At 42.6% G+C, this 9,879-nt stretch overlaps 1 protein-coding gene across 1 annotated transcript in view; it reads right to left on the bottom strand.

Moving 5' to 3' along the window:
• Nucleotides 1-371: 371 nt before the first annotated feature.
• The window catches only part of neto1l (neuropilin (NRP) and tolloid (TLL)-like 1, like), a 414,618-nt gene continuing 405,110 nt past the window's right edge, over nt 372-9,879 (bottom strand). Inside the window, exon 10 of the mRNA XM_070888466.1 lies at nt 372-550. Within this exon, the coding sequence (XP_070744567.1) occupies nt 457-550 (94 nt within the window). The 3' untranslated portion in view covers nt 372-456. The remainder of the gene's footprint in view (nt 551-9,879) is intronic.

The following is a 9,879-nucleotide window of genomic DNA, read 5'->3' as shown; positions in this document are numbered from 1 at the left end:
GAAAACACAGTCTGGTTTTGAAAATGACAGAAATTGCACTTTTGTCAGTAGAAACTTGCTGTACCTGATAAAAAATAAACACAGCAAAAAGAAGCGAAATAGAATCACTCCGGGCTTCAGTCACATGCGGTTAGGGTATGATGGATCAAACCTTTATCTCGGGCTGAGACAGTTCACTCTGTTGTAGCTGTGCTGCAAGGAAATAATTGCTGCGGTTTTCGGACCTGAAGTTTTGAATTAGCAAACACTCTGCCAGTTATCCAAGCCCACTCCCTGTCAGTCTATGAGTATGGGCTCAGGCACTTAGATTTTGTTTTTTGTTCTCTCTGCATCTATAATGTGATGCAGAGTGAGATTGGTAATGATGTTTAACATAATGGATTTTGATTATGTCGATGAGCCTGAGAATGTGGCAGTTGGATTAGTTAGCCGGGGAGGAGTGGTGAGATTTTGTTTTTAACAGTGGTGGAGGAAGTAAGGTCCAGTTTGCCTCTCTTGATGTATTTCACAATCATCCCTGTCATTCTTGTCCAGCTTCAAGGGCATCCCTCTGAAGAAGAGGATAAGAACATGGTTAACATCATGAGAACAACCTATGGCAAAGTACTCTACTAACCACACAGTAGCTGAAAAGATGATTGAATTAGTAATGAAATAGAAGAGAAATTTCATTGACTCTTGATCGATATGCTGTTTAGCTGCTGTTCCCCAATCACCTCAAATATCAGTGAATCCTGGAGAAATAATGCCCCAGAAGCAGTTCTGCTGATGGGAGTAATGCTGTCTACTTAATGACAGCAATAGAACACATCATGGTACAGGACATAGTACCAGAAAAAGTTTATCAGCTAATAGGTAACCTTAGTCTTCAAATTCCATCACAATCTTTCCTGTTGATCCCCATTTTGCTTCTCTAAATACCCTGTTTTTGCTTTCATCAGAGCTTGAAATTTGCTGTTCTACATGTTCTTCCATCTCTGTGCATTCTCACTATTTCTAAATCGAGTCTCATTCTACAGTCTACTACTCAAACTCATGCTTTCTCAGCACCTTAGAAATGCAGACCCCCTTCTCTCTCTCAGTCTTCCTTTCCTCCCACAATCTACATGTACTATAGATCCACCTAGTGGACTATTGCTGTGGTAATGCAACTGCTCATGCAAATACAATAAAAACATCAGGAGACAAGGTCACCTGACAAGTTCCTGTGTAATGGAGCCATCTTGTAAGTGTGTGTTTGTGATGTTGTAAAGAATATATTAAACTACAGGCTTTCAAAAACCCAACCTAATCACTACTTCTTGATTTACTTTATCCTAACTCAAACTTGCTTTTCAGCCTTGATGGTATTGCACACTATCAACCGAGGCTCCCCACTTAGGTTTCTCCTATGCACATGAATAACTGAATGGCCCATTTTGCATATGAAATAGGATTTGGCATTTCTGCGTTAGCGTCAGTACTACCTCAGTGACATTTCAATCTACCTGTTTGCCACAAATAGTGATCAAAACATTGTGGAAACAGAAAGGCAGTTCCTACTGTGTTAGAACCTCAAATGCAGGTAGTGATTGGCCAGCAGCGTGAAGCATTGTGAGTGCCTGCCGAGCAGATGTTAATTTTCTAAAAGTCGCTTTAATTCTATGATGCATGACCATTTTTTTTCTGTTAAATTTTCCAGTATACAACATGCATGGAAACCAGAATTTAATGGGAAGATCTTCATTGCCCACAGAACCTGTGCATTGTTACATCAGTGTTAAAACCATGCCTAATGATAGTTTCAAAAATGACACGAAAGTTTAACACCATTGCTCTGTTCAATATTTAATAAAATGGCAAATCACTAATTTTCATGCTAGAGTGCCACCTGGAGCAGATGAAGACAAAGTCACGCACAACCGTAGTCTACACCATTGGGACAACTCACCTTGCTAAAGGTGAAGGGATTTTTTGGGGCACGTGCGGAAATGGTGAATGCAAGCTTGATAGTGGACAGCACACTGAGAGAGTCCAGGGACATCGAGGCCCTGCCAATCTTAATGGCAAGGATTCATTTAAGTTAAAGCTCCCAGAGTCTAGCCAAACACCTAGCCAGATTCATAACCTAGCTGACGGGTGGGAGCAGGAATTTGGCAGCATAAGACAACAGCCAGGAAGGGTCCCCAGCAGTCAGTGAAAGGAGGGGTTCCATGGCAATTGTGGGTCAGCAATCAGGAGGGCAGGGGGTGGGTGGGGGGTTCCTTCAAGATCGGGACTGGGGAGACCCAAGGACCATTGAGAGGCTTTGTCCTCCTGGTCCACGAGGAGTTCAAACAAAAGGAAATGTAGAAGAACATAAGAAATAGGAGCAGGAGTAGGCCATTTAGCCCCTCGAGCCTGCTCCATCATTCAATAAAATTGTGGCTGATCTGACCTTGGCCTTAACTTCCCTCCCCATGACCCTTGACTCTCTTATCATACAAAAATCTGTCTATCTCCACCTTAAATATATTTAATAACCCAGCCTCCACAGTACTCTGGGGCAGAGAATTCCATAGATTCACGACTCTCTGAGAGAAGAAATTCTTTCTCATCATTTTATTGACATTATTCTGAAACTATACCCCCTAGTTCTAGATTCCCCCATGAGGGGAATAATCCTCTCTGCATCTACCCTGTCAAGCCCCCTCAGAATATTATATGCTTCAATAAGTTCACCTCTCATTCTTCTAAACTCTAATGAGTATAGGCCCAAACTGCTCAATCTTTCTTCATAAGACAACCCCTTCATCTCAGGAATCAACCTTGTGAACCTTCTCTGAACTACCTCCAATGCAAGTATATCCCTCCTTAAATAAGGACCAAAACTGTACGCAGTACTCCAGGTGCGGTCTCACCAACGCCCTATGACATTACCTTGGCCTTTTCTAGTTCGTCGGCTCCTCCCGTTATTTGCTGTGCAGCGGACAAATGCGGGACTCCCCCTGGCTTGACATTAGTATTACATCACAGCGTCGATGACATCATCGGGCTGCAACTTTTGCATGTTAAGTAGGCTCCCACCTGCATTTAGTGTGAGCCTCATCAGTGGCCTGAATCGCTGGCGTTGACATTAAAGAGGCCAGGAACACAGCGGGTTGACGCCATCTGTCGCTAGTTAGACTTGCTTGTTTAGGTTTGAACAGTTTTTGCATTGCAAGTTCATGAAAGGATGAGCTGATAATATCAGAGTGAGGGAAGCAGGGAATCTGCAACCTGAGTGAACGAGGCAAGTGACTGTGTATCTCCTTAACCAATCAGATTGAATGATTGAGAAATAAACAGTGTAAGGACTGAGAAGGAAATATAAATTAGAATGGGTGATTTCAATATCAAATCAGGTATAGAAAGAGAAAGAAAGAGGAAAAGAAGAGAAAAAAAAGTGACAGAAAGGAGAAATAATTTTTTTTTAAATTACATTTGTAAAATTTCCAATAACAAATAATACCTGATGGAATGAAATTCCACACTTGTAATAGTTCATTTTCGGTTCCAGAGAGGTTGAACGGCAGTAATTAACACTTATCATGCTCTCAAGTGGTCAGTGAACAGAGACAAGGGCAGAGACTATTGCTGGTGTTAAATCAACACTCAAAGTCTTGTTCCTGGTCCTTTGGACAGAGGCTGAGACAAGGAAAGCCTAATACTATATATATGTGTGGAAAGCATAATAATGAGTCAATGCAACAGGTAGACATTGATGTACTAGACTGAAGGCAGCAAAACAAGACATGTGTACGGAAAATCCGGGACAAGTATAGGAAACTTTGAAAGTAAAACTCCATTTGATTACATTAGTGATGAATTTGAACTTTATGTCAAAGGTGAAAGCAGACTTTATTTCAATGATGTATCAAATAATGCTTGTGGTAGTACTCTGTGCTCAGTATGTAGCACTTTCACCTTCAAATCAAAAAGTTGTGGGTTCAAATCCCATTCCAGGGACTTGAACACAAAATAATCGAAGCTGATACTCCATTGCAATGTTGAGGGAGCACTGCACTGTCAGAGGTGTTGTCTTTTGGATGAAACATTAAACTGCTCTCTCAAGTGGAAGATTATGGCACAATTTTGAAGAAGAGCACTCCCTCAGGACGGCACTAGAGTGCCAGCCTAGATTTTTGTACTCAAGTCTCTGGAGTGTGACTTGAACATACAACATTCTGACTCAGAGGTGAATGTGCTACCCACTGAGCCACTGGCTGACACCTAAGTATAAACAGAAGTGCCTTTTGTCTAAAGCATAGAGATTAATGTTGATGTAACATACTACATACCGGTGAGTAACCCCGGCCTGTTACGCAGGAGACTGGGATTCAATTCCCTGACAGGGAGTTTAACCTTCTGACATGTAAAAAAGCCACAAAAACGTATGTAATGTAGCGAATGTGTCCCACAACTCTAATCATCATTGGTTGGAAAAAGTTACTTGAGACGGAGTTTTCAAGAACCAAGTATTTTAATGGGTATATTTTCCTCTAGTCACTAATATGAGTGAAAAAAGTTGGTGTATTAAATGGGGAGGAAATACATCTGAAAGATTTTAACACTTGACTTTAAATTTTTCTTCCTACCTGAAGTAGACAACCGATTAACTTTGCAATGTTAGCTGGAGGGGCTTATCGCTGTGTGCACTGAATATTTGCTTGGACCCCTCCTGTGCACTGCAGAACTGCAAGATGCATGGACGGCACATATTTTGAAAATATGCAAGAGTGCAAATCCACGAAGGCTGCACTACCAGTAGGGAGCCTCACTAGTGCTGAACATTGCTTGAAAATCAAGGCTGTAATGCATCTAAACTAGGATCTGCAGAAGATGCCCTTATTTTCTTAAGATAACTACTTCAATGAACAACACAAAATGATATAACAGCTGCTTTGGCAGCGCTGATGACTGACAGCAGTGGATACTCCATCCCGCCCCCATTTCTGCCAGCCGAGTGACGGTCACTCTGCTCCATTCCCACTTCCGCCCCCATGATGATCCACTACCGCCCCACTGGAAAAAAAACCCTGAGAAGCTGAATTTTGCCGTATAGGCCGTCGCATCCAAGAACACTTCAAAAATAGTAAGTGCGCCCCGTTTCCAGCGGAGGGCAATTTCTACTCCAAAGCATACAACCTACTATTTGTACTGAATTCTTTGTGCAGGTCTAATTGAGTTCAAATTTAAAATTCTCATGCTTGTGTTTAAGACCCCTACCATAGATTTGCTCCTCTCTATCAAACTGCTCCAGCCCTACAACCCCCTCTGAATCCTCTGGAGTAGAAACGGGTGATAATGAATCGACAGCCCATTTTATACCAGCCAATTTTCTTTTCCCTGGAAGTCCTGCTGCCTAAGGTGAATTTCTATTGTTCTGTTCTGCTGATTCCAGCCTCTTGTGCATCTCCCACTGCCTTCACCCTCACCACTGGTGGCCATGCTTTCAGCATGTTAGGCCCCATGCTCTGATATTCCCTCCTCACCCCCACTGTCACACTTTCCTCCTTTAAGATCCTCCTTAAACAAACACTTCTCTGACCAAGCTCTCTTTCTTTGCCTCAGCATCACTTGTTTTCCTATACCTCGCTATGAATCACCTTGCATTTTTTTTGTCTAGTTAAAGGCTCTTATATAAATGCAAGTTGTTGTTGGTACCTTTGGCTTCTGCCATGTTTTTCCACATAGACCTGCTTACAGTGGCTCTGCATCTTGCCACAGGAAGAGGTGAGACAGTTGACAGTTTATTTAAGTTGCCATCAGGAGAGTGAACATGGATGAGAGAACATTAAGCTTTTCAGTGTTATAATGTATGAGTATTTAGAATTCCTTTACCTCAGTTTATGTTACATTAATTTTAGATGGAATTTGGCTATATTCTCTTAACAATCAGTGCCTGATAACGTTTTTTAATTCATTCATGGGATGCGGAAGTCGCAACATTTATTGTCCAGCCCTAATTGTCCTCGAGAAGATGGTGGTGAGCCGCCTTCTTTGAATACAACTGAGTGGCTTGCTGGGCCATTTCAGAGGGCTGTTAAGAGTCAACCACGTTGCTGTGGATCTGGAGTCACATAAAGGCCAGACCAGGTAAGGACGGCAGATTTCATTCCCTAAAGGACATGAGTGAACCAGATGGGTTTTTTCGACAATCCTGGAGTTTCATGGTCACCATTACTGATACTAGTTTTTTATTCCAGATTTAATTATTTGAATTTAAATTCCCCACCTACTGTGGTGGGATTTAAACTGGTGTCTCTGGATTAATAGCCCAAGTCTCTGGATTATTGGTCCAGTAAAACTATCTACCAAACCCTTAACAATGTAATCACTTTCAGGCTGTCTGCCACAGATGGAGAAGATGAGGTTCCGTTACCAGAAGCTGAGAACTGCTGATTGCTCTTATAGCTTTTACACTAAAGCAATTGAATTATTCAGTGACTTGAATGAAGCAATGTAAATAGCGAAGGAATATTAGAATATAATGCTGAGAAAAATGGAATCAAATTTGAAAACCTTAATAAAGTTTTTCTTTTTCATGAATCTTGGATGACAAAACCAGTTCAAAATCAAGAACAATATGACTATTGTTGCCAGGATATTCACTGTAGAAAAGATTTCCATCGGAGTGAATGGGGGAATTTCAAAATCTGTGGAATATTGATGGAAGCAATTTTGTGGATAAGATCTGGGCACTAAAATGGTGACCTGTCCACAGAGGATGATTCTGTGCCATCTAAAAGATTAAGGAATTGTATTTCCATGTGGGTTCTCCTGATAGTCTGCTATGGAATATCCATGGTAATCCAGGAGAAACAGTGTAATTAGAATTTACACCATTTCTCCAGGGTTTCTGCAGTTCTTATGCCAAAGTTACAGCGGATCATTTGAGGAACCCCAGTGGAAATTCCACCGCTGAGAATTGGAAGTGTAAGATTGAGAAAATTCCATTCAACATTCAACACGACCCATCACATAGGACCATGGATGGTTCCACTCAAGTTATTTCCATCTTCCCAGTTACTTTATGTCAGTCATTATCTCATTCATCTCTGTTGAATCAGGAGTCTATTTCTTGCTTCAAGTAAATCTATCAACACTGTATTAAGCAGACATCTGTTTCCTAACTTGATACTTCATAAAGGGGAAGTGAAGTCAACTTCAGAACATTCAGAACTTATTTTCAAGGTATTCCCCATATTATTCAAAGTATAGTACTTCCCATTTTTTTACATCAAAAATTACGTACAAACCATTTTTTAAATTGTTGATATTTTTGTAAGACTATCAATGAAGAACCCCAAGTATCCCTTGCTGCTTGGCCCTTCCAATGGCACCTCCGATAGGGGGCATCTTTGCATATTAGAATTTCTAAGTCTGGTTGGATGTATTTCTGGAGGCTTCATCACATGACTTCCTGCCTCCAATTGTCCTGTCCAGTCAAACAGCCTTTTGCAGGAGTTTAGCAGCGGCCATCATCACCGTGTGCAGCGCCCCGTTATCGCCCCGGAACAAAAATTGGGGAGTGCCCCCTTTTGTCAGCAACAGCTTTAGGGGGCGCGTACAGGGCAGCGGGCCACTCGCGTTATATGCTACCAACAACAGGAAGAGGAGGCGTTGTCAACTCGGTTGCCCACTTGGGGAGCGCTAATTAAAGGAAATGGTTTTCAAGTCGGCCAACCTTTATTATTTGCACTAGCCTGGCGCCTGCTGAAAGGTTCATGGCTGCAAAATGTCCAAGCTCTCCACTTTGTGAGAGTGTTTGGGGCTGTAATGGCAGTCGCCCAGGTTGCCTTGCAACACAGAACTGCCGACAACAAGCGTGTGCCGCATCATTGGTCCTTCCCTTTAAGTGAGGGAAGCAGCCTCTGATGCCATTCACAATGCATTCCACATTGTTCAGCACGCTGCTGCTACCATCTCACTCTCGCACTTTAACGTACTAAGAGAAGTGGTTAGTGCTTGATTTACCGTTCCACTTTCCCCTTGGAGCGCTAAAGCTGAATTATCCGGCAGGAGAGAATCAATAGCACCTGGCGCTACTTTTTCTACATTTCAAAAGCTAACGCCCCGACCGGGCGCTATGCACTTTCTAGCCTAAATGTTTTAATAAGATCACCTCTCATTCCTCTAAACTACTGGCTATGGGAATTTATTCTATGTAGATTGGCCACCTGTATATTCGGCTAATTGAGCCAATATCAAGATTGGTATGGCTGGGAAAGACAAGAATTTAATCAAACCCCTTCCATCAGCTGATACTGATTCTAGTTGTCGAGCACACTATGTTTATCAGACTGTGTGTTTTAAAATGTTATCTTTTATTAGTTAAGTGAAGAAAATTTAAAAGGAAAGATAATCCAGGCGAAATATTTTTTTGTCCAAATTACTCCCACAGTGGCTATCTAGAAAAGGTCTAAACACTCACATTCTTACACGTGCACTCACACTGACACACATACTTTCCTTTTTTCATGGAGACCTGCCTACCAGGACCACTTTTGTGATATCCTTGGCTGAGGGACGTGCATTTTATTGAGGCTGGTATTTAACCTGTCCTATCAGCTGATCCAAAGTTACCAGACTCAAAGGAAACACACGTCCTTCTGGATACATTGCATAATTTGGTGGTAGCATGATGGTAGCTAAATGGTGAGCGCAAGGATTTGGGTAAGAACATAAGAAATAGGAGCAGGAGTAGGCCATTTGGCCCGTCGAGCCTGCTCCGCCATTCAATAAGATCATGGCTGATCTTATCTTGGGCTCAACTCCACTTCCCCGCCCGCTCCCCATAATTTTTGACTCCCTTATCATTCAAAAATCTGTCTATCTCCACCTTAAATATATTCAATGACCCCACCTCCACAGCTCTCTGGGGTAGAGAATTCCACAGATTTATGACCGTCTGAGAAAAGAAATTCCTCCTCATCTCTGTAAGTGACCATTAGAAATGTGTGTGCTTCAGAACTCCTCCTGCATATGTATGAAGCCTCAGCAGGCAGTCCCTCGTATCGAGGATTACCTGCTTCCACACCAAAAAGGGATCAGTTCATAGGTGTTTCAATGAGGGACCGGACATTCTAGGTCCCGAATTACATACTGAAGGGTGGAAGATGCCTGTGCGTTCTTTTAACGTAGGGTGGCTGTTGCACACCAACCACCACACGGGCTTGACAGAGCTAGGTCTTGATTCAGTGGCAAGGGTTAACCAAGACGACTGGAGACCAAGCTCTGTTGCACGGACCTAGTGTGCACGCATGCGCCTACTATCCATAGATCGCAGTGTGGGCTGGCCCGTGCTGCCCCTGGGCCCTCACCTTTCCTCGGCCCCGACCACGACGCTCCTGGGTCCCGATCTCTCACTGCTCCTCCACCCCGATCAAAAATGGAGCAGTCAGAAGCAGGACATCAATCAGTCTCCTGTTATCTTGGAGACATCAAATATCCCACCTTCTAACTCACCAGCGAGTTCACACTGGGGAGAGACCGTTGACCTGCTCCGTGTCTGGGAAGGGATTCACTTGTTCATCCAACCTGCTGACACACCAGGGAGTTCACACTGAGAAGATGCCGTTCACCTGCTCTGAGTGTGGGAAGTGATTCACTCGGTCATCCACCTGCTGACACATTAGCGAGTTCACAAGACACTGCATGGTTTGGATTCTGCTGTTATTGCTGTTGTTAATCACATCCTACTGAATCGTGTTCATTCTGTTTGTTGGCATTTGTTTCTGCTGATGTTAATAACTGTTCAACTAGGCTGAAGTTTAATATTTTGATATTTCAAATAACAGTGTTGATATTTGATGTCTCCAAGGTAAGAGGAGATGAATTGGTGTCCTCAGCAGGGTGTTCAGTTAAGTAACAGTGATT

The sequence above is a fragment of the Pristiophorus japonicus genome, chromosome 1 (genome assembly GCF_044704955.1).
Source record: "Pristiophorus japonicus isolate sPriJap1 chromosome 1, sPriJap1.hap1, whole genome shotgun sequence".
Lineage (NCBI taxonomy): Eukaryota > Metazoa > Chordata > Chondrichthyes > Pristiophoridae > Pristiophorus > Pristiophorus japonicus.
Note: the sequence above shows the minus strand (reverse complement) of the source record. Positions and strands in the feature narration are given on the sequence as shown.